At 36.7% G+C, this 25,909-nt stretch overlaps 1 protein-coding gene across 5 annotated transcripts in view; it reads right to left on the bottom strand.

Annotated features, from left to right (window-relative positions):
* Nucleotides 1–25,909, bottom strand: part of SENP7 (SUMO specific peptidase 7) — a 155,467-nt gene that overhangs the window by 80,293 nt on the left and 49,265 nt on the right. For 3 of the 5 annotated variants that reach the window (XM_070454958.1, XM_020896784.2, XM_020896785.2), the window contains exons 5-6: nt 16,822–16,919; nt 23–220 (exon numbers count right to left, since the gene is read on the bottom strand). In XM_070454958.1, coding sequence (XP_070311059.1) covers nt 23–220; nt 16,822–16,919 — 296 coding nt within the window. The remainder of the gene's footprint in view (nt 1–22; nt 221–16,821; nt 16,920–25,909) is intronic. The other 2 variants (XM_070454959.1, XM_020896786.2) reach the window with 1 other exon arrangement.

Raw genomic sequence — 25,909 nt, 5'->3', positions numbered from 1 at the left:
AAATCAATACTGAACAACATACCTTTCAGATAAATAAAGGCTTTGGTGAAGAGGTTCTAATTTGTGACATGTCTCTAGGCTGTCAACAGATGTCGAAGGCAATGAGTCTGATTGCACCTTGTTGGCATCACATAAATTAGCATCGTTTCTAGGTAGGGTCTTTCTGAATTTTCGTCCTAAATCCGTCCATAGGACATTCGTCAACATAACTCTGAGTTGCCTGTTACACATATAAATAATTAATCATACAGTACTAAATATTATATAATACATGTATTCATCACAAATTATAACAAATGATAACCTTCAGGAATTCTAATTCAGTTCTTCAAGCAATTAACCAGAGTAGTAAATACCATAACTAAAAAATCTGCCTAACCATTCTCAAATGTACATGAAAAACTAAAGCACATTTCACTTAAATTGGGATTTTCTTCAGACTTCTGTCTGAGATACCACAACTGTGTTCACACACAAGCACAGCTGCTGGGATTCCTGGTAACCAAACTGTGTTTAGCCACACTATCAGTGGAACAACAATATTCATCTGCACATCACCTCACAAAGGCAGCCCCTTCCTGCATTACAAATGTGTTCTTAGTTTAGTATTTGCTGGTTTGGAAAACATAATTAAACCTAAAGATAACAGTACATCATCTACAGTCTTAACCCTATATAGTCTTAAGATACATTTAAGTTTACCTTATTTCTAAAAATAGGTTAATTTAAAACACTGTATGTATACCAATTTCAAAAGTAAAATTGATAAATCCTGTTTATCATTGATAAAGCACTGTCAGCTTTTTGCCTCATGACATTTTACCCATTACTCATTCAACGTATCTTTGTACCAATAATTCTTGAAGAACTGTGTTCAGTTCTTGAACCCTGAAACACAGTACTGTGAACAGGCTACCAAGTTGATGTAAAACAATGTCAAATGAGGAATTGTGGGAAGAACTGAAAAAGTTTAATTAGAAGAGTGTCTATTCTACTCCCTAGTATCAGTTTTAGGCCCTTGTTGTTTAACAAAAGTAAGACTATTAAGAAACAGAAAGCAGTGTTTGTGCATTTTTGAGATAAAACAGATGTCAAAGAAATGACTTGTTTGCACCTGCCCCTGGGGCCTGTATCTTCAGATCACACAGCAGAAGCAGGAGCTGCTCCTTCCTCCAAGGAGCCGCTGCAGAAAGCACTGAAACGCCACACATTTCGGGTTTAAAGAAAAGCTTGTAGATTTTAGGATTATCATTAAACAATAAAGATGAGAGACATTGCTATGAATGAATGGAAGTTCATTCTTCATCCAACAAATACTTACCAAATACCTTCTAGCAAAATAATTGGCAACAAACAACACAGTTACAGTTCCTGCCTTTGTGGAGGTTACATTTCAAGGAAGAATTATCCAATTAACTATTTAATTACAACTGTAATGAGCAATATGAACAAAAAGTACAGATGCTGCATTTCTGCTGAACCAGATAAGGAAAGTTTTACTGAGAATATGACTTTTACTGAAGTTGAAACTATCCAAAGGAAACAAGTGGAAAACGGAGAGTGGTTCAAAGAGGAGGATAAAATGTAAATGCTCAGACATGAGGAAAGTTTGTTCAAGGAAATTAAAGGACTTACCTGGCTCAAGTGCTTAGAATGAAGAGGAAATCTGTATAAAGATGGGCAGTTAGGCAGAACTGTGTGGACTATATTGAGGATTTGAAACTTTAATGTCAACAACAGTATTAATCCCCTAGTTTTAATAAAAGAATGATGATATCATAGCTGTATTTTTTAAAAGATGACTTTGATCTTTTATAAGAATAAAGAAAACATGAAGAGAAAAAATAATGAATTTAGAGAGGTGATGGTGACTTAGGGATAGTTTATGGAATGGTGGGAGCAGAAATAGGAAAGAAAAGGGACATGGACACAGCAAAGGTAGGCAGCTGACACAGAGCTATGAAAGGGGGGTATAGGACAAGGGCTGAGGATAAATGTAAGATTCAAGATAGGTCTGAGTTAACTATTGGTTACTTAGCTTAAGATAGAAAATATTTGTGTATAGTTTAAGTGCTTATGGGAAGAGGTCAACATAATAGGAGAGGTTTAAGATACAGGAGACAGAATAATTAACATTATAATTAAGTTTCTTAAGAAGTGGCATAAAAAGAGCTAATATTTATTGAACATGCACCATATACCAGAAACTATGCTAAGCCCTTTACAATGATTTACTTCATTTAATCCTCACAACTAATCCATGAGGTCAAAGGTATGGTTTTTCCAGTGGTCATGTATGGATGTGAGAGTTGGACTATAAAGAAGGCTGAGTGCCGAAGAATTGATGCTTTTGAACTGTGGTGTTGGAGAAGACTCTTGAGAGTCCCTTGGACTGCAAGGAGATCCAACCAGTCCATCCTGAAGGAGTTCAGTCCTGTGTGTTCATTGGAAGGACTGATGTTGAAGCTGAAGCTCCAGTACTTGGCCACCTGATGTGAAGAGCCAACTCATTAGAAAAGACCCTGATGCTAGGAAAGACTGAAGGCGGGAGGAGAAGGGGACGACAGAGGATGAGATGGCTGGATGGCACCACCGACATGAGTTTGAGCAAGCTCCAGGAGATGGTGAAGGACAGGGAAGCCTGGCGTGCTGCAGTCCATGGGGTCACAAAGAGTCACACACGCCTGAGCGACTGAACACCAACAACTGCACGAGGTACAGGGGTAACTGCTCCTCTGTAACTGAGGAGACCAGGACAGCGTGGTTAATAACTCGGCCCACAGTAAAACGGGTTGAATAGTGAGAGTGGGATCCAGAGCCATACGCTCTCAGCTCTGTCGATAGCACTCTTAACTGCTCCACTGTGTTGGTTTATGATGGGCTTCTTCCAGAAACCAAGATCATTTTCTCAGAGTGATATGAAAGGGAAAGGAACACAGGGTTGAGGGGAGAAAAGGCTTCAAGTCTTCTCTGTATAGAGGGGGAACACAAGACAACTAGCAAAACACAGTAGGATTATTTTGGGATTGAGAAATCCAGTAAGATTAATAATTATGAATTTATAATGCCACAAACATACTCTGTTTTATCATTTTTTTTTCCCATTAGTGCTCAGCCACCTTGATGTCAGCACAATGCAAACAGATAATCAGGTTCACAAACAATTATTAATTATGAAGGAAAAAAGCATCTTTGTAACTAAACATCTGGCAGCTAGCACCTTAACCAAGTGATCAAAGATAAGGCCACCAACAGTGGGACAAGGAGATATTATATATCCTCTGATATGATGCAATAAGCAAATGACATCAGTTATGAAGCATTCTTGTCAAAAATGTAACATGAACCTAATCATAAGGCCAAACCTAGACAAATTTTAAAAATCTAGTATATAAGACATCCTAACAAGGCAACTGGCCTGAACTCTTCAAAAAAGTCAATGTCATGGTTTAAGGGGGTGAAGAGATGGAGGGATTATTCTAAGATTAAGAGACTAATGAGACATGAAAACCAAAAAATACAATACATGAACCTCAATTTGATCCTAGATTTAAAAAAAAAGACATCTTGGGGACATTTAGAGAACTTTGATTCTAGATTTTATATGAGATGATAATATGAAATTATTATAGGGATTTCTCTGGTGGTCCAGAGATTAAGAATCCGCCATGCAGTGCAAGGGATGCAGGTTTGATCGCTGGTCAGGGAACAAAGGTCCCAAGTGCCATGGAGCAAACAAGCCCGTGTGTTGCCCTAGTGGAGTTTCTGTGTGCCGTAACTACCGAAGGCCACACAGAGCAGCTATTGAGCCCGTGTGCGGCAACTGGAGGGTCTGTGCTCTGTAACCAAAGATGCCACATGATGCAATGAAGACCAGGCGTGCCACAACTAAGACTCGACACAGTCCAATAAATAAATTAATAAATATGTTTAGTGTAATTAAAAGCAAAGATGATATTAAAAAAGAAACTAGTATAAATCTTCTTCATGATGTATTGTGGTTATCAAGTAAAAGAATTCCTTGTTTTTAAGAAGCACAGGCTAAAGTAAAGTGCCTGATGTCTGTGACTTATTCTCAAATAGTTCTGGAAAAAAAAATGTGTATGTGAATGTGCATATGTGACAGGTACTTAAATATATGAATGAAAGACCGAGAAAACATAAAGGTGGGGAAATGTTAACAATATTTTGCACGTTTGTTATTCTTAACAAAATAATTCCACACCTAGAATCCGGTACCAAAAAAATACAAAACGGATGGGGAAAAGTTATGCATGAAGATATTCATCACAGTATTATTTATAACAGCAAAAAATACAAGCAACTTTAAAATCCCAGCAATAGCAGAATGGTTAAATATATACCATGATAAAACCACTTAATAGAATGTTACTTATTGGTCTCTTAAAATCTTCTACTTTAAATTTTAAGGGTGGCTGGCTGTGTTTTTTCCTGCTTTCTATTTGTCTTTATTTTTATTTTCTATGCTAAGCAAACACTATTTATGTAGAGAAACTGTCAACCAATTAATCCTGTAAAGAACAGTAAACATGTTTACCTAGCCAAAAATGATCTATTAATTAGTGAAAAGAAACTATTTTTTACATTCAGGATTACTCTTTTATATGGTTTTACAACAATTTTATAACTTAAAATTCTAAATGATCAAATGAAAACATTTGTAAGATCTTAAGGATATATAAGGTCTACTTTTCAGTCTAATTAGAAAACTACTGACTATTAGTAATTTGCTAGATTATTTGAAAAAATATCCCAATGGTAATTTAAAAATTGTTAAATATGAAAATATCCAATGTTGGAAAATGTCATTTTTCTGTTCACCCAAATCAAGTAAGAATCACCATTGGTACATGTTATGCATGGCTGAGTCCCTCCAATCTTCACCTGAAACTACCACAATATTGTTCATTGGCTATACTCCAATACAAAATAAAAAGTTAAAAAAAAAAATTACCATTGGTGATTTTACTGGTAATTCTAATTATTGGTTCTAAGTGAAAAAGACAATTTGGGTTCTCTTTGAAAATACTTATTTCACATTCATAAATTTGCTTTATTGTAATCTAACTAATAATATTCTAAAGCTGAAGGCAGCAATCTTTTTCCCCAAAATTAAAGGTAAATTTTTAAAACTTCTATATTTAAATGCCTTAGCATTCTTTTTAAAATTTTAAAAATCCTTTAATATTTATTGAAGAATATAAAAATCACACTCCAATTTGAAAAGAATAATCCAAATAAATACACCTCACACTATTAGCCAGGATTTGTTCCTCTATTTAGTTAAGTATCTAGAGACCACATAGGAATCAATTCTTATACTACTGATTCAGAAAATTTTGTTTTAGGATCTCATTTTTATTTGTTTTATTGGAGGATAATTGCTTTAAAATGCTGTAGTGGTCTCTGACATACATCAACATGAATCAGTCGTAATTATATATATATATATACCCCTTCCCTCCTGAGCCCCCCGCCCCTCTCATTTCACCCCTCTGGGTCATCACGGAGGGCCAGGCTGGGCTCCCTGTGTTATAGAGCAGCTTCCCACTTCTTACCTGTTTTACACACGATAGTCTATATATGTCAATGCTACTTTCTCAATTTGTCTTACTTTCTCCTTCCCCTGCTGTTCCAACCAGACCATTCTCTGCATTTGCATCTCCATTTCTTCTCTGTAAACAGGTTTATCATACTATTTTTTCTAGATTCCATAAATGTGTATTAATATACAATATTTGTTTCTCTCTTTCTGACTTACTTCACTCTGTATAACAGGCTCTAGGTTCATTCACCTTGCTACAACTGGCTCAAATTTGTTCCTTTTTATGGCTGAGTAATATTCCATTGTATGTATGTACCACAACTTCTTTATCATTCACCTGTTGAGGGACATCTAGGTTGCATCCACGTCCTAGCTATTGTAAACAGTGCTACAATGAACACTGGGATGTATGTGTCTTTTAGAATTGTGGTTTTCTCAGGGTATATGCCCAGTAGTGGGACTGCTGGATCATATGGTAGTGTTATTCCTAGTTTGTTAAAGAATCTCCATACTGTTCTCCACTGTGGCTATATCAATTTACAATTCCACCCAGCCCTAGTATTTCTATGGATATTCAAATAGAAGCTTAAAGAGTAAAGAAAAACATTCAAACCAGACAAAATAAAACCTAAACTTAGTATTTAGGGGGACACACTTAGGTGGCAATACTATCCCAAAAAAGTAAGATTAGGAGACAGGTTAGTTTTAAAGGAGAGGAAAGGGAGTTGTAACTACAAAGGTACATGGAATTTCTGGGCTAATTTTCTATTTTATACCTGAATGGTGGTTACATGAATATATTTGCCTTATAAAAACATATTAAATTATAATGAATAATTTATTAAACAGTTTACCCTTTATTTGTTTTTTGGTAGATACATTATATTTCACAGTAAAAATATAGAGGACAGCTAAATGAAGATCTCCACCTAACCCAACATTCTATTGATGATATATATACCATCCCTGCTAAAGTACTCGCGTAAGCTTTTTGTGTGTGTGTGTGTGTGGCCACACCTCAAGGGATCTTAGTGGGATCTAACTTTCCTGACCAGGGATCAAACTGGTGCCCCTTGCAGTGGAAGTGAGGAGTCTTAACCTCTGGACTACCAGGAAAGTCTCATCTAAGCTTTTCTTTTTTACTATTATTTATTTACTTGTTTACAATAGGTCCTAGTTGCAGCATGTAGGATCTTCAATCTTCATTGCAGCATGTGAACTCTTGGTTGCAGCAAATGGGATCTAATTCCCTGACCAGGAATCCAACCAGGGCCCTTTGCATTGGGAAAGCAGAGTCTTAGCCAATGGACCATCAGAGAAGTCCTTACCTAAGCTTTTTAGAGTCATCCAATAGTCCATTTATAAAATGTCCCCTTCTAAACTATGAATTATTATACTACTATTAATTTACAAGGGAAAATAGTTGCTAATTGATGTACTCAAAGTTTAAAAATTATCACTCCCAGAAAATAAAAATTATATCACATTTCTTCTGTAGCACTTTTCATACATGTAAAAATCTGCAATTATGAAAAAGAAAAAAGCAAAACCACATAGAAAAAAAAATTTTTTTCAAATTTTGTTTGATTTAAAAGCAGTTTTTCAATGCATGCATAAATATAACAGTGATATAACTTGGCTAAATTCAAAACTCAAAAAAAATAATCACTCCTCAAAATATGATGTCCTATTTTTAGATTCTAGAAACTGACAGCTGGAATGAAGGCAGTGTTTTAGTTTCTTTTTTCATAATTTAATTTTAGTATTTCTTGTCCTTCAAAAAAAGAAGGGGGGGTGCAGGAAATAAAAATATGCTACCACAAAACATGCCACTTTGGCACAAGGATTATTTTGAACTGAAAGCAACTGAGAGTAGATGCCAAAAAGGTTCCCCGTCCACGCACTGCTTGCCTAAAAGCAGGTTTAGACTATTTATCACCAGAGACTCTTTATCAGCCCAGGAATGTAATTCACATAACAAGCCTTACTAATCAAACATTATCTCCTATTAGTTTCCCCCATATACATTCTATCCCACAATTTGCCATCCTTGGAATAGCAAATCACTTCTCTAGAAATTTATTGTCGTTTGTTAATACACTATATAAGCCTAAGCTGTAACTACCCCTTTGAGTTACTCTTTATAGAATTTCTCCCATGTATACACACACTGCATGTGTTGAATAGATTCTGTTTGTTTTTCTCTTATTTATCTGTATTTTGTTTGTCCAATTATGGCCCCAGTCAGAGAACCACTGGAGGGTAGAGGCTGTGTCCTTCCTCCTCAAGGACAAAATAATTGAACACATCACAGAAAAGACATATGAGTAGCCAATATGCATGTGAAAAGATGCTCAATATCATTAATCTCATCTTCCTGGTCTTTAAAAAAAGTTTGTCTTTTCAAAATACGGGAAAGGGAGCAAAACATTTCAACAGATACTTTAGAAAATATACAGAACAACAATAAACACATGAAAAGATGCTCAATATCATCACTTGTCAACAAAATGCAATTATTACCAGAATTAGATATCACTACCTGGGACTTCCCTAGTGATCCAGTGGCTAAGATTCTGCACTCAAATGCAGGGGGCATGGGTTTGATCCCTGATCAGGGAACTAGATTCCCACATGCAGCAACTAACCCTATGTGCCACAACTACTGAACCCACACAAATAGCCCACATGCTGCAACAAAGACTCACTGGAGACAAAACAAACAAACAGAAAAAATTTTACACATAACTCTTTAAAAAAAAACAGATATCACCACACATATATTATAAGGGATGATAACAGAGACTGACCATACAAGTCCTGACAGGAGGATTGAGGAAATAAAACTCTCCTGCACCACTTGTGCAAATGTAAAATGACACAATTACTTTTGGAAAACATTTGGCAGTTTCTTAACAAAGTTGAAAATGTACTTTTTCAGTGACTCAACAGCCCATCTCCTATGTATTTACCCAAAAGAAATAAAAATGTGTCCACACAGGCACTTGTACATGAGTGTGCACACAGCAGTTTTATTCATTGTAGTATTCATTTTTCACAGAACTAGAACAAAAATATTTTACATTTGTATAGAAACACAAAAGACCCCAAATAGGCAAGGCAGTCTTGAGAAAGAAAAACAGAGCTGGAGAGATCAGGCTCCCTGACTTCAGACTACACCACAAAGCTACAGTAGTTAGAAGGGCATGACATTGGCACAAAAGCAGAAATACAGATTAGTGGACTAGAACAGGAAGCCCAGAAATAAACCCACACACCTACAGTCAACTAGTCCATGACAAAGGAGGCAATAAATACACAATGGAGAAAGACAGTCTCTTCAATAAGTGGTGCTGGGAAAACTGGATGGCTATATGTAAAGAATAAAATTAGAACATTCTCGAACACCATATACAAAAAGAAACTCCAAATGGATTAAAGCACTAAATGTAAGATTGGGCACTATAGAACTGTTAGAGGAAACCATAGGCAAAACACTCTTTGACATAAATCACAGCGATATCTTTTTGGATTCACCTCCTAGGGTAACTGAAATAAAAACAAAAACAAACAAATAGGACCTAATTAAATTTAAAAGCTTTTGCATAGCAAAGGAAATCATAAACAGAATGAAAAGACAACCCACAGAATGGGAGAAAATATTTGCAAGTGATGAGACAGACAAGGGATTAACCTCCAAAATATACAAACAGTTCATGCAGCTCTACATCAAAAAAAATCAAACAACCCAAACAAAAAATGAGTATAAGACCAAATTAGACATTTATCCAAAGAATACATACAGATGGCCAAGGAGCATGTGAAAGATGTTCAACATCACTAATTATTACAGAAATGCAAATCAAAGCTACAATGAGGTATCATCTCACACTGGTCAAAATGGCTATCATCAAAAAATCTACAAACAATAAATGCTGGAGAGTGTGTAGAGAAAAGGAAACTCTCCTAAACTTTCGGCTGGAACATAAACTGGTACAACCACTATAAAGGACAGTTTGAAGATTTATTAAAACAAAAACAAAACTAAAAACAGAACTATCGTATGATCCACCACTGCCACTCCTGAACATAAATTTTAAAAAAAAATCATAATTTGAAAAGATACACACATCCCAATGTTCACTAAAGGACTATTTAACAATAGCCAAGATATGGAGGTAACTTACATGTCCACTGACAGAGGAATAGATAAATAAGATGTGGTACAAATATACGATAGAATATTACTCAGTCCTAAAGAAGAAAAACCCATCTGCAACAGCATGATGTAGAGAATACTGTACTTAGTGATATAAGTCAGACTGAGAAAAACAAGTACTATGTGAATGTAAAAAATGATACAAATGTAACTACATGCAAAACAGAAAGACTCACAGAAACAGAAGACAAATTTATGGTCACCAAACAGGAGAAGAAGGGAAAGAGGGACAAATAAGGATTATGAGATTAACAAATACAAACTACCATACATAACAGATAAGCAACAGGGATTTATTGTATAGCACAGGGAATTATATTCAATGTCTTCTAATAACCTACAATAAAATACAATCTGAAAAAATATACAATTGAATCCCTTGGCTATACACACGAAATTCATTCAATATTATAAATCAATTATATTTCAAATTTTAAAATGACTGACCACAGATCATCACAACAAATATAATAACAGTGAAAACGTTCTGAAATATTGCAGGAATTACCAAACTGTGACACAGAGGCACAAAGCGAGTAAATGCTTTTCTGAAAAATGGTGCCGACAGACGCGCTCAATACAGGGCTGCCTGCAACACTCAGTTTGTGAAAAAGAGACCGGCTCAGATGGCAGGGAAGAAGACGCGCTCTCACCATCTCCTGTGAGAGCATCAAAATCACAACTGCTGAACAACCATTAACAGGAACACACTGGAGCCCACCAAAAAAGATTACCCATATCCAAAGACAAAGGAGAAGTCCCAATGAGACAGCAGGAGGGGCACAATTACTATAAGACCAATTTGTAAAAAATGCAGTATCTGCAGAGTGCTAATAAAGTGAAGCACAACAAAACAAGAGTATGCTTGTATCTTATGAGCAGTGTCCTTATAAAAATGGCAGAAACAGACATACACAAAAGGAAGACAATATGAAGACATATATGGAGGACTGAACTCCTGAAGAAAAGAGGAAAGAGACGTGGAACAGATTATTCCCTACTGCCTTCAAAGGATGCATAGCTTTGCTGACACCTTGATTCACATGAAATGTAAATGGATTAAATAACCTAATCAAAGGTAAAGATTGTGAGAGTAGCTTACAATAAACAAGACCTTCTATGTTCTGAATGTGTGTGTGTGTGCTAAGTCGCTTCAGTTCTGTCCAACTCTGTGCAACCTTACTGCAGCCCACCAGGCTCCTTTGTCCGTGGGATTCTCCAGGCCAGAATACTGGAGTGGGTTGTCATGCCCTTCTCCAGGGAATTCCCACTACAGGGTTCAAACCCGAGTCTCTTAACGTCTCCTGCATCGGCAGGCTGGTTCTTTACCAGTAGTGCCACCTAGGAAGCACTCTGAATATATGTTTGCCCTCAAAATTTACATTTTGAAATTCTAACCCCCAAAAGTGATGGTATTAGGCGTTGGGGACTTTGGGAGGGGCATGAGGGTAAAGCCCTCGTATATGGGATTAGTGCTAATAAAAAAAAGGTTCAAGAGAAGGCTCCTTCCACTCCTTTGAGGACACAGCAAAAAGATGTCCATCTATGAACCAGGAGGCCTTCATCAGATACTGAATCTGGAAGTACTATGATCCTGGGCTTCTCAGGCTCCAGAATCATGAGAAATAAATGTTTTTGTTTATAAGCTACCTCCTCTTATGGTATTTTGTTACGGTAGTCCAAAAAGACTAAGATAAGATCCAACTATATGCTCTCGAATGGAGAGACACTTTGGACTCAAAGAAATAAATAGGTTCAAATTAACATGATGGAAAAAGTATATCATGCAAACAGCAACCTTAAGACAGGTAGACTGGCTATAACAGTATTAGACAAAACAAACTTTAAAGAAAAAAATAACACCAAATGTGTGTAGAAACAATGAGGAATAATTCATTGGCAAAAGGGTTAATTCATCAGTGGGATACACTGACTATAAACATGCGAGCCTGCTCAGTCGCTTCAGTTGTGTCCGACTCTTTGAAGCCCTAACGACTGCAGTCCACCAGGCCTCTCGGTCCACAGGGATCCTCCAGGCAAGAAAACTGGAGTGGGTTGCCATGCCCTCCCCCAGGGGATGTTCCTGACCCAGGGATCAAACCTGTCTCCTGCATTTGCAGGCAGGTTCTTCACCACTAGCGCCACCTGGGAAGCCTGACTATAAAATACATAAACAAAATAATAAGACGACAAACTCATTAAGCAAAAACTAACAGAAAGGAGAAATTAATAATTCAATAACAACAGTTCAACATTTAAAACCCCAGTCTGGATAGAACAATGAGACAAAAAAAAAACCTCACAGAGGCTTGAATAACAATATCAACCAACTCAATCTAAAAGACATCTAGAGGCACTCTAATAAACAGAAACAAAATGCACATTCTTCTCAAATACATGGAACATTCTCCAAGAAAGACCGTATGCCAGGCCACAAACAAACCTCAGCAGACTTTCAGGAAGTGAAATCATACAAAACATTCTCAGACCACAATGGAATTCAATTAACAATTAACAACAGGTAAGTCATCAGAATGTAATGTACAGCATTGTGACTATGGTCAATAATACTATAATATATATTTGAAAGTTGCTAAAAAATAAAACTTAAAAGCTGTCATCACAAAAAAATTGTGACTGTGAGTGATAGATGTTAACTATACTTATTGTGGTGATCACCTCACAATATATACAAGTGTAGAATCATTATGTTGCATAGCTGAAACTAATATAATGTTATATGTCAATTATATCAATAAAAGAATATCTCTGAAATTTAAAAACACATAGAAATTAAACAATACACACTTTCAAAGCAAGTAAATTAACCATACCAGAAACTAGAAAATACTTTTGCTTAATAAAAGAAAATCACAAAACACCAAAATTTATGAGGTGCACTTAATAGAGTGCTCAGAATAAAATTAAAACTAAACACCTATATTAGAAAAGAAGACAGATATCAGATCTCAAATCAATAACCTAACTATATACCTTAAGAAATTAAAAAAAAGCACAAACTATGTCCAAATCAAGAAGAAAATAAATTATAGTGGAAATAAATGAAATTAAATATGGAAAACCTGCAGAGAAAACTCATGAGACCAAAACTCTGTCCTTTGAAAAGATCAGGAAAATCCACAATCATCCAGGCAGACGGAACCAAAAACACCACTCAAATTATTAACATCAGGAATGAAAGAACAGTCAGCACCAGCAACATCACAGAAATTTTAAACAGTGTCAGAATACTATGAACAAATGCATGCCAACAAATTAGATAACTTAAAATACACAAATTCCTAGAAAAACAGAAGCTGCCACAACTGACTCGTTTTTAAAAAGTAGAAAATTTCAAAAGACTTATAATGAGCAAAAATCTGAATTTGTGTACTTTGAAAGCTTCACAGATACACACACACACATGCACGCGAGCACATTCACCACCAATAACCAGACGGCTTCACCGGTGAATTTTATCAAACACTTAAACAAGAATTAATCACAACCCTTCAGAAACTCTTCTGGAAAACAAAGAGAGAATACTTTTCAGCTGGTCCTACAAGGCCATTATTAGCCTCATTCCAAAGCCAGGCAGAGACAACCTTAGAAAATACCAGTTTATCTTCCCTTCTGAATACAAACATAGGTATGCTCAATAAAAATCCTAGCAAACTGAAACCAGGAACAAATAAATGGGATCATAAGTCAAGATAAAGTGGGATTTATCCCTAGAATGGAAAGTTGGTTTAAGATCTAAAAATCAATTTATGTAATATGTCATATTAATAAAGGATACAAATTATATGATATAAATGCAGGAAAAACATTTGACATAACACACATTCATCACAAAAAGCCTCCAACAAATTTAAGAACACAAAGAAACTTCCTCAACACAAAAAAGAGCATGTCTGAGCCTATTTAAACAAAACATCACAGACTCAGCGGCTTACAAACAGCAAACATTTATTTCTCACAGTTCTGGAGGTCGGGAGGTCCAAGATCAGGGTGCCAGCCAACACGGTCAGGCCCTGGGTGAAAGCCCTCTCTGGGCTGTGGACTGCAGACTCCTCAAAGTGTCCTCGCGTGGTAGAGGGCACCAGGAAACTCTGAGAGGTCTCTTTTATAAAAAGAGCACTAACCCCATTCACAAGGGCTCTGCCCTCATGACTGAAGCACTCCCTCAAAGGCCCCACCTCCAAATACCATCACGTTGGGTATTAGGATTTCAATATATGGATTGCTGGGATATACAAACATTTAAAGCACAGCAGGGAATCTATAAAAAACCTATAGCTAACATCATACTTAATGGTGAAATACTAAACGACTTCCCTCTTGAGACTCGGAAAAAAGCAAAGATTTCTACTCTCACCACTTCCACTCAGTTCAGTTGCTCAGTCGTGTCCGACTCTTCCATTATACGTTGTATATTCTAACCAGGACAATCAGGCAAGGGGGAAAAAATTAAAGGCCTACAGTTAAAAAGGAAGAAGTCAAGTCATCTTTATCTGCAAGTGATGTGATCTTGTATATATATCCCAAGCAATCTACTAAAAACTTCTACAACGAATAAGACAAACAGGGTCACAGTATATAAATCAGGGTTAATATATATAAATCAATGGGATTTCTATACACTAGTAATGAAACATCTGAAAATAAAATTAAGAAAACATTTCCATTCACAAGAGCATCAGAAGAAGAAAATACTTGGGAATAAGTTCAACAATAAATGTCCAACACACACTGAAAGTAATAAAACATTGTTGAAAGAAATTGAATAAGACCTAAATAAATGGGAAAATACATTCATGAACCACAAGACTTAATTTATTAAGATGGCAATACTCCCCAAGTTGGTCTGCAGATTTTCAACATGTCCTCCATCAAAGTCCTTGTTGGCTGTTTCGCTAAAAATGACAACCCGACTGTGAAACGCGGCTCCTCAGCTCCTCCCCTGGTGGTCCAGTGGCTAAGAATCCGCCGTGCGCTGCAAGGGACAGTGGTTATCCCTGGTCTGGGAAGACCCCACATGCCGAGGAGCCGCTGAGCCCACGCGTCACAACTTCTGAGCCAGGGCTCTAGAGCCCACAAGCTGCAGCTGCTGGGCCCATGTGTCTGAGACTGTGCTCCGCAACAAGAGAAGCCACTGCGATGAAAAACCCACGCACGGCAATGAAGAGCAGTTCCCACTTTCCGCACCTAGAGAGAGCCCGTGTGCAGCAACAAAGACCCATCACAGCCCCAAAATAAAATAAATAAAGATTTAAAAAAATAAAATTCAGCTGAAAATGCAAAAAGCCCAGAACAACCAAAGCAATCTTGAAAGGGGACTTCACTGGCAGGGGTTAAGTCTTCATACTTCCTCTGCAGGGAGCATAGGTTTGATCCCTGATCAGGGAACTAAGATCCTACATGCCATGTGATAAAGTCAAAAAAGTTTTGGTTTTTGTGGGGTTTTTTTTTAATTTTTTTAAATCTTGAAACTATTATAAAGTTGGAAGACTCACCTTTTCCAATTTCAAAACTTACCACAAAGTTACAAGACAGTGTGCAGTACACAGTGGTACTGAGGTAAAAACAGACATATAGATCAATGGACTAGAATTTCAAATCCAGAAATAAACCCGTATATTAACGTTAATTCATTTTCAACAAAGGTAGCAAGAAAAATTGGTACCTCTTCAACAACTGTTGCTGGGAAAACTGCATATTCACACACAAAGATATAAATCTGGATGCCTATCTCATGCCATACCTAAATCAAAACCGATAAAAGACCTAAATTTCTAAGACCTAGAACTACAAAAACCCTAAGAAGAAAACACAAGAGTAAATCACCATGACCTCAGATTAGGCAACAGTTTCTTAGATATGACAACAAAAGCACAGCAACACAATAAAGATAGATAAATGAGATTTCATCAAAGTGAAAAAAACTTTTGTGCTTCAAAGGACACCACCAATAAAGTGAAAACCTGAGTGACAGAAAATACTTGCAAGCCATGTATCTGATAAGGACTTGTCTCCAGAACATACAACAACAACAAAAAAAAACCTCTTAAACTCAATAATAAAAAGATAAACAACAGAATTTTCAAACAGGAAAAGGATCTAAACAAACATTTCTCCAAAGAAGATATATAAATGACCAACAGGCACGTAAAAAGACACTCAATGTCATTAGGAAACATTTATTTATTTATTTATTTATTTATTTATTTGAAACATTTATTAAGAACACAATGAAACATCATTTCATACCCACTAGGACCAGGATGGAAAAAAGGAAGGAAGGAAGGGAAGGCAGGAGGGAAAGCAAGTATTGGTAACGATAGAGAGTCCCTGATACATTGATTTCCTAAGGACAGTTCACTTGGAAGGTGAGAATTCAGACTAAATAGCTTACAAAGCGCTCTGATATAAGTTCAAAAACTCCAATTAGTCATCTAACTTGTGCTAACTCCCAACATTTTTAATTTTTACTTTGTTACTGTCATTTTTTTATTCATTTGTTATTCTTAAAAAATATACCCTTTTGCAAAAAAAAAAAAAAAAATACATACCCTTTTGCAAAATAACAACTTTTTAAGCATTTACTGTTGTCCAGTATTAAAAATTTAGCTCTGAATTCCTTCTAGTGAGAGCTGTAATTTGAATCCCACAGCTATTTGATTTCAGCACATCCATTACTCATTAATACTGTGACTATAGGACTGCAGTTGCTAACTGGAGCATTTTTTTCACTACAGACCACAAGCAATGAATCCAGCATTTGAATGAGTTTATATATAACCCCTGCTTTATAAGATAAATTTTGCAAGATGTTCCAAACACACAAACAAGGAGTTAAGATGACTTAGAATCACAGAAAGTCAGAGCTTAGATGGAACCATCAAGGCCACTGAAGTCAATTACTATATTTTAGAAGTTGTGGTAACTGAGACCCAAAAAGGTTAAATGAATCATTCATGGTCACACTCTACATAGCGTAAGACCATCCTGTGTCACACACATACATGTATCTTACCTTTCTGGTGATATCTTAGAAATGACGGGATGACCACGTACACCTCTTTTACTTTTATGGTCTAGAGAGAGGACCTTATTTCTTAGGCTCCTTTTCAACTAAGAAAAAAAATGGAATTTGGAATTTCAATAATATAGAATACAACAATTAAAAGGCAGTTAAATTTTCTTTTTATTTAGAAATTCAAGATAAACAGCTAAACTCATAATGGTTCACAGAGGGGTAAAAATGCAACCTACAAAAAAACCTGGCATCTTTTGCTAGTGGAGAAACAAAAGCCCACTAAATAGTAGAACAAAGATATTTAAAAATATAGAGGTAACCTTAGTCAGGAAATCGACATTTGAAAATTGCATAACTGAAAGATGGTGAATGTGTTCAAGGAAATATAAAAATAATTACATGTCAAATTAAATAGAATCTGTGATTCTGATGTAACTGCATTTATAAACAACTGGAAGGGATTACAATTAATACCCTATGAACTGTTACATGGAGAAACTTTATGAAAGAGTCAGATATCTTATTAACACTGTATAGATTTAACCTAACTAGAAACAACAGTTAAAACTGATTTAGGTAATATGCAACACTGTGAACCTAGACAAATAAATTATCTCCTCTTTACATTAGTTTCCTTATGTGGAAGGGTTGTGTGTGTGTGCTCAGTCATGTCCAGCTATTTGTGACTCCATGGACCCACCAGGCTCATCTGTCTATGGCATTTATCAGGCAAGAATACTGGAGTAGGTTGCCATTTCTTCCCAAGGGATTTTCCCAACCCACAGATGGAAACTGCATCTCTTGGGTCTCCTGCATTGGTAGGCAGATTCTTATACACACACATGCACATATACACACACACAATGGAATATTACTCAGCCATAAAAAGTGAAATAATAACATCTGCAGCAACATTGATGCACCCAGTGATTATCACACTAGATGAAATAAGGCAGAGAGAGAAAGACAAGTACTTTGCGATATCACCTATATGTGGAATCTAAAATATGACACGAACCAACTTATTTATGAAACAGAAACAGACTCAGGGACATAGAAAACACTTATGGTTACTAGAGGGGAAAGGGGGTAGAAAAGGGAAAAAACTAGGAGTTTTGGATCAGCAGTGCAAACTACTACATATAAAAGAAACAGCAAAGCCCTACTGTATAGCACAGGGAATATATTCATATCCTGTAAAGAGCCATAATGGAAAAGAACATCAAAAAGAATATGCATCCATATGTACAACTGAATCACTCTGCTGTCCACTTGAAACTAACACAACAATGAAAATCAATTACAGTTCAATTTTAAAAAACACTGTCTTCCTCAAAGAGGTATCTATACACCCATGTTCAAACCAGCACTCACTGTTCACCACAGCTACAAGTGGGAAACAACTCAAGTGTCCCAGCAATAATAATATCAACAATAACAAAATGTGGCATATTCATGAGTAAGGAACTATTACTTACCCTTACAAAAAAAAAAAGGAATTCTGATATATATTACAACATGGATGAACTCTGACTGTGAGATAATAAATACTCATATTGGTCTCTGCCCACAGTTCACACAGAACTGCTAAAATCCTTGTAATTTCCTTGGTAACAAGAGCATCTTTTGCTATAATATTGGTTTTTAACCCCAATTCCTGTCACAAGGCTTCTAAAACCCTGGTAATTTCCCAGGTGACAGGAGTGTCTTTTGTACGAATGAAGTGACTCTAGGTGAGCTTCTGGATAGGGGCTAGTCACCAGAAAGACCAAGTCAGTATTATGAGCTTAGAATTCTCATCTCTGCCTCCCATTCCCTGGAGAGGGGAGAGGAGCTGGAAGCAGAGTTAGTTATCGGTCATGCCTGTGTGAGGAAGTCTCCATCACAATCCCAACAGTCTGAGGTCTGAAGAGCTCGCAGGCTGGTGAAGCCCATCCACGGACCAGGAAGGCCACAAGCCCGCCCCCACAGAGGAGACACTCCTGCAACTCGGGACCCACCAGTCCTTGCCCTGTGCGTCTCCTCATTTGGCCGCGCATCTGTATTCTTTATCATGTCCTTTAATAAGCTGGTAAATGTGCGTAAGTGTTTCCCTGAGTTCTGTAAACTGTTCTAGCAGAAATTAATCCAACCTGAGGAGGAAGTCATGGGAACCTCAGATTTATATCCAGCGGGTCAGAAGCACAGATGATAACCTGGACTTGTGACTGGCATCTGAAGTGGAGTGGAAGCAGTTTTGGGACTGAGCCCATAACCTGTGGGATCTAAAACTATCTCCAGGCAGTGTCAGAATTGAGATAAACTGCAGGACACCCAGCTCATGTCCCAGAGGATGGATTGGTGGGGGAAAACCCACACACATGGGGTGGGAGAAGTGTTGTGAAAATGATGGTAGTCTGAGAATAAAGGAGAAACACAGGAGGAAGAGGGTTTTTCCCAAAGCAATAACATTAGGCTAAGTGAAATAAGCCAGTAACAAAAAGACAAACACTCTATGATTCTAGTTATACGAAGTATCTAGAGTACATAAAGATAGAAAACAGCTTGTACATAGAAATAGAAAATAGACTACATCAAACTAAAAAAATGACTGGACGGGAAAGAAAACCATCAACAAGATGAAAAAGCAACCTATAGAACTGGAAAAAATATCTGTGAAACATATATCTGATAAGAAGTTAACATCTAAAATAGACAAAGAACTCATACAATTCTACAGCAAAAACAAACATCTAATTTTACAGTGAGCAGAGGATTTGAACAGACATTTTCCCAAAAGAGACATACATATGGCCAACAGGTATGTGAAAAGGTGCTTAATATCACTAAACATCAAGGAAATGCAAATCGAAACCACAGTGAGCCATTACCCCACACCTGGCAGAATGGCTCTTATCAAAACAACAAGACAAAAAAAAAAAAAAAAAAAACGACAACAACAAGAAGACATAGAGAGTTGGCAAGGATAAGCAGAAAAGGAAACTCTTGTGTACTGCTGGTAGGAATGTAAATTGGCAGAGACACTATGGAAAACAGTACAGAGGTTCCTCAAAAAAAATTATAAAAATCACCATATGATCTAGCAATTCCACTTTGACTTCTGAGTATTTATATTTAGGAAGCAAATCACTAACTGAAAAAAAAATTATCGACAACCCTTGTTCACTGCACAATTATTTACAACAGCCAAGAGGTGTAAACAATCAAAGTGGCCATCAATGGATGAATGGATAAACAAAACATGTTATATACATAAACACACACACACAGGGAATATTATTCAACCATAAAAAAGAAGGAAATCTTGCCATTTGCAATAGCATGGGTGCACTTTCAGGGCATTATATTAAGTGAAATAAGTCAGACAGAGAAAAAATAAATACCATATGATCTCACTTAGATGCAGAATTTTTAACTCGTCAGTACAGAGAACAGATTTGTGGTTGCCAGAGGCAGAGGTTGACAGTTGGGGAAAATGGGTGAAGATGGTCAAAAGGTACAAATTTCCAGTTATAAGTAAGTCCTGAGGATGTAATGTACAGCATGTTGACTTAGTGAACAAAACTGTACTGTATATTTGAAAGTTGCTAAGACAGTAATGAGATGGTTGATGGCATCACCAACTTAATGAACATGAGTAAGCTCTGGGAGTTGGTGATGGACAGGGAAGCCTGGCATGCTGTAGCCCATGGGGGTAGCAAAGAGTTGGACAAGACTGAGTGACTGAACTGAATTGAACTGAAGACAGCAGATCTTAAAAGTATCATCATGGGAGAAAAAAAAATTGTAACTATTAATATGTACGGTGATGAATGTTGACTAAATTTACTGTGGCAATAATTTTGCAATTTAAATATGTACCAGTCATTATGGCTTTCAGCCAGTGAAGCTGGGGAGATTTCCAGCCAGGAAAAAAAAGTCAGATCTCATTGTCCTCCTAGGTTTTTTTTTTTTTTTTTTTTGGCTGCACTGGGTCTTTGTTACTGCATGCAGGCTTTCTCTACTTGCAGAGAGTGGGGGTCACTCTCTAGCTGCAGTGCATGGGCTTTTCATTGCGGTGGCTTCTCTTGTGGAGCATGGGCTTTAGGTGAGTGGGCTTCAGTAGCTGCTGCACATGAGTTCAGTAATTGTGGTGCATGGGCTTAGCTGCCCTGAGCCTTGCGGGAATCTTCCTGGACCAGGGATCAAACTGGTGTTCCCTGCATTGCAAGGCAGATTCTTAACCACAGGACCATCAGGGAAGCCCCTTCCTAGATTTTTGACGCTCTCCTGAAGCCCTTGGATAGAATGGCTTGATTCCAAAAATAAACAAATCAGAAGTTGTGGTGCATACATACAATGGAATATTACTCGGCTATAAAAAGGAACAAAATTTGAGTCAGTTGAACATAGATGAATGAACATAGAGCCTGTTATACAGAATGAAATAAGTCAGAAAAACAAGTACATATATTAACGTATGTAAGGAATCGAGAAAAATGGTCCTGATGAACGTACCTGCAAGGCAGGAATAGAGATGCAGACATAGAGAACGGACTTCCAGACACAAACTGAGAGAGTAGCATTGAAACATATACATTACCACATGTCAAGCAGAAAGCTGGGGGCAAGAATCTGCATAACACAGCAAGCTCAACCCAGTCCTCTATCACCGCCAAGCGGGGCAGGATGGGCTTGGGGGTGGGGGGGAGGTTCATGAGGGAAGGGACATGCATACTTATGGCTGATCCATGATGCTCTATGGCAGGAACCAACACAACGCTGTAAAGCAATTATCCTCCAGTTAAAAATAAACTAAGAAAAAACAAATGCAGTTAAATTCAGCAGCTGTGAAAGCCATACAGCAAACTTTTCTTCAAGATTTTTTCTTAAAGTAGGTATGTGAAAAAATAAATTTTTTAAAAATTAAAATTGAAAAATATTTTTAAATAAATAAATATTATGTTATATGTGTGGATACTTGATCAGTCACGTCTGACTTTTTGTGACTCTATGACTGTAGCCTGCCAGACTCCTCTGTCCATGGGATTCTCTAGGTAAGAATATTGGGGTGGGTTGCTATTTCCTTCCCCAATTATGTTATATACCTAAAATTAACACAATGTTACATAGTAATTATATCTCAATATCAAAAAACATACCACATTTGGCTCACCAAACGTACCACATTAGTGCAAGATGTTAATGATAAGGAAACTATGTGTGAGGGGAGGGGAGAGGAGCATAAGTGCATGAGTACTGTTGTACTATCCCTTCAATTCTTTGGTAAACCTACGACTACTCTAAAAAATAAACTCTGCTAATTTAAAAAAATAAGTGAACTGACAGTTCCAGTGCTGGTACCAGAAGCTGCCACACATCACTGGTGGAAATGTCAAATGCTACTCTGGAAATCCGTTTGGCAGTAAGGTATATACTTACTACTACATGACTCAGGAATCCCACTTCAAGGTATTTATCCTAGAGAGATGAAAACTTCTGCTCACAAAAAAACCTGTATTCCTAATTGCCAAAAACTGGAAACAATCGTTATGTCCTTCAATGGTTCATTTGGGAATGGATAAACAAACTATTGATATAGTTTGTTATTCATCAACAAGGATGAATCTCACTGACACTAAATTGGGTGTAAAAAAAAACACTCTCAAAACATTAAGACATTACATGCTCCATGATTACAATCATGTGACACTCTGGAAAATGTAGACGTACAAGGAGAGAAAACAGCAATGTTAGCATAGATTATGGATGAGGATAAGGAGAATCTACAAAGAGGACAGCACCAGGGAATTTCTTGGAGTGATGGAACCATACAGTATCTTCACTGTGATGACAGTCCTATGAGTCTATAAAGATCCTGTGACTCACAGCACTTCACATCAAGAAAAAACTGATAAATAAATACAAATACACACACACCTTTATTACATTGGTGGCTGCAAAAATGTATACATTTGTCACAATTCAGAGATCACTTAAAATGGATTAATTATATATAAATTCACTGTCAAATATATTTGAGAATAAATATAAAATACATATTTAAAGGGGCAAAATATTTGGACACCTCACAAAAAAGAAGATACACAACAGCGAATCAACATATGAAAATATTCTCACCACTATGTATAAACTAGATAGTTAATGAGAAACAACTGTAAACCACAGAGAATCCTCCTCAGTGTTCTGTGCTGACCGAAACGGGGAGGAAATCCAAAAAGGAGGAGATACATGTATACACATGGGCTTCCCTGCTGACGCAGCGATAAAGAATCTGCCTCCCAATGCAGGAGATTCGAGTTCAATCCCTGGGTCAGGAAGATCCCCTGGAGAAAGAAATGGCCACCCACTCCAGTATTCTTTGCCTGGGAAATCCCATGGACAGAGGAGGCCTGGTGGGCTATATATATATAGTTCATGGAGTTGCAGAAGAGTAGGACGTGACTTAACGCCTGTTCAAGTCACATAAAAAAAAAAACTTAGTGACTAAACAACAAATGTACATACAGAGCTGATTCACTTTTCTGTGCAGAAGAAACTAACACAATATTGAAAAGAAAGTACACTCTAATAAAAAAAATATGAAAATATTTTAACACCGTTGGTCATCAGGGCAAAGCAAATTAAAAGTCCCAAAGTTCACCAACAGAAGAATTAGATGAATTGTGTTATACTCATATAATAGAATATTGCTCAACAATAAAAAGGAACAAACTACTAATAGGTACAAAACAGAAATGAGCTTCAACAACATTTTACTATGCAAAAGAAGGCAACACAAAAGAGTATACACTGCAAAAACAGGCAAAACTATCTTACAAATAGAGAAATTAAAAAATTGGTTGTCCAGAACAGGGTGGGAATAGAGACAACAGGCAAAGGAAAGACACAAGGGTATGGGCAAAGAGAACTTTCAAGGCTCAGGACAATGCTCTATTTCACTGAGATACTGGTTGCATATGTTACACTAGTCAAAGCTCATCCAATCATATACCTAAGATCTGTTTTATATATCTCAGTAAAAAACACAAATAAACAAGTTAAAATTCTGCTAAAGATTATGGAAACTGGCATTTGTCCCTTCTTCTTTCACTGAAAGCTATGGTGGTGTGTGGGAGATACCATGAAGCAAGATTTCGGTACCACCTTGAAGTCTACAAACCATGAAGCACGTTTAACAAACACTGTTACATCTAAGGTAACAAGGGACCAAGGTCAGGCTGACACATTTGCCACTTCAAATCTCAAATAGAATGTAGATTTCCCAGAAGTTAAGCATCACTATCCTAAAGAAGACACCCAACTAGTAAAGGAAAACTAGTCATAGGAAGAGAAAATGTGTCTCCGAGGAGGCCCTGTTTCCCTTAGTGGGTCAGAGAGAACAAGAGAAAATAAGTTGTTACTTTCCAGGAGAAGCCTGCTGAAACAAAGAAGGGTTAAGGAAAGAGCAGAGAGCAGATTATATACCCTAGAGACCTAACACTTGAAGAGCTCTCTGGTGATCCATGTCTGCCTCTTGAAGGCTAAAAAACTAAAGAAAGACTATGTGACCCAAGGGTAGTGGAAGAAACACACTAAGTAAGACACTCCTTAAGAAAACAAATTCAAATCACATCCGTTTACTTCTAAGAGACTGTGTGCATTTAAAGTGATATAGTTTTACTCCATTCAGTATTCCAAAGCATGAAATAAAATATGCAAATATAGAGATAAAATGTTCCTAAAATAATGTATTTTTTCTTCTGTTGGCAACAATTTCACTCCATGATAACATTCAGTACTAACTAGTAAATCTGTAGAAATATGGAATCTCTCACTGGTGGCAATATATATTGGTGTAAATTTTCTGAGATAATTTTTCAGTATTTATAAAAATTTAATATATAAACTTCCTTACACCTAGTAATCCCATTCAAAAATGGTTCCCTGCTTATGAAAAATGAAGGTTGCTGCAATACTATTTCTATTAGTAAAACTTTAGAAACAACCAAACTGTCTAATATCAGCACACTAAGTGAATAAATTATTGGATATAGTTTATTTGGGGAGTATTGTAAAGCCAATAAAAAATAAGTAAAAGAGGTACATCTAAATGTGTTAAAATAGAAAAAAAAAAAAGAAAAAAATAGTAAAATATTACTAACTGAAAATGGCAAAACACAGAACAAGATGTATTTCATGATCTCTCTTCAGCAATGATCAAAAAATGTACAGTCGTATGTGGGCAGCATGCTTGTTTCTTCTTGAAAGGAAAGAAAAAAAAAAAGTGTCAGTGGTTGACTGCATTCAGGAAATAGTCCCATTTATTTCTTCAGTTTCTATACCCTGTATAAAAAACAAATGTATTATTTAATAACTAAATTTTTTAATAACATTAGGGAATTCCTTTGTGGTCCAGTGGCTAGAAAACTGTGCTTTCAGTGGGTTCAATCCCTGGTCAGGGAACCAAGATCCCAGAAGCCATGAAGCACAGTCAAAATAAACAAACAAATAAATAAATAAAGTTAAAGCAACCAATACTAACAGCAAATCTTTCCTCTGAGAACAAGTTTTAAAAAATGGTTAATTTTTCTTGTCTGTAACATAAAAATACATATATTCAAGGTGACTTAAAGTCTGTTATCCTAAAATACTACCATTATGAGCTGAACTGTCCCCCCTCAAAATCTGTATGTTGACGTGTACGTATGTGAAGATAGGGCCTTTACACAGGGAGTTTATGTTTAAATGGAGTCAAAAGGGTGGGAACAGGATTTACAAGACTAGTGTCCTTACAAGAAGAGGAAGAAACTCCAGGGATGTGTGTGCACAGAAAAGAGGCCATATGAGAACACAGCAAGAAGGTGGCCATCTGTAAGCCAAGGACAGAGGCCTTAGACAAAATAACCCTGCCCGCACCTTGATCTTGGGCTTCCAGTCTCCAGATCTGAGAGAAAATAACTTTCTGTTGTTTAAGCCACCAACCTGCAGTGTTTCATTATGTTAGAAATGTAGACCAATAAAACTAGTAGACCAATATGTATATCTTCAAACAGAGAAATGGAAAATCTGAGAAAAAATTCCATTTTTAAAACACTGACCATGA

The sequence above is a fragment of the Odocoileus virginianus genome, chromosome 25, assembly GCF_023699985.2.
Source record: "Odocoileus virginianus isolate 20LAN1187 ecotype Illinois chromosome 25, Ovbor_1.2, whole genome shotgun sequence".
NCBI lineage: Eukaryota > Metazoa > Chordata > Mammalia > Artiodactyla > Cervidae > Odocoileus > Odocoileus virginianus.
The sequence above is the reverse complement of the archived record's forward strand: the minus strand, read 5'-3'. Positions and strand labels throughout refer to the sequence as shown.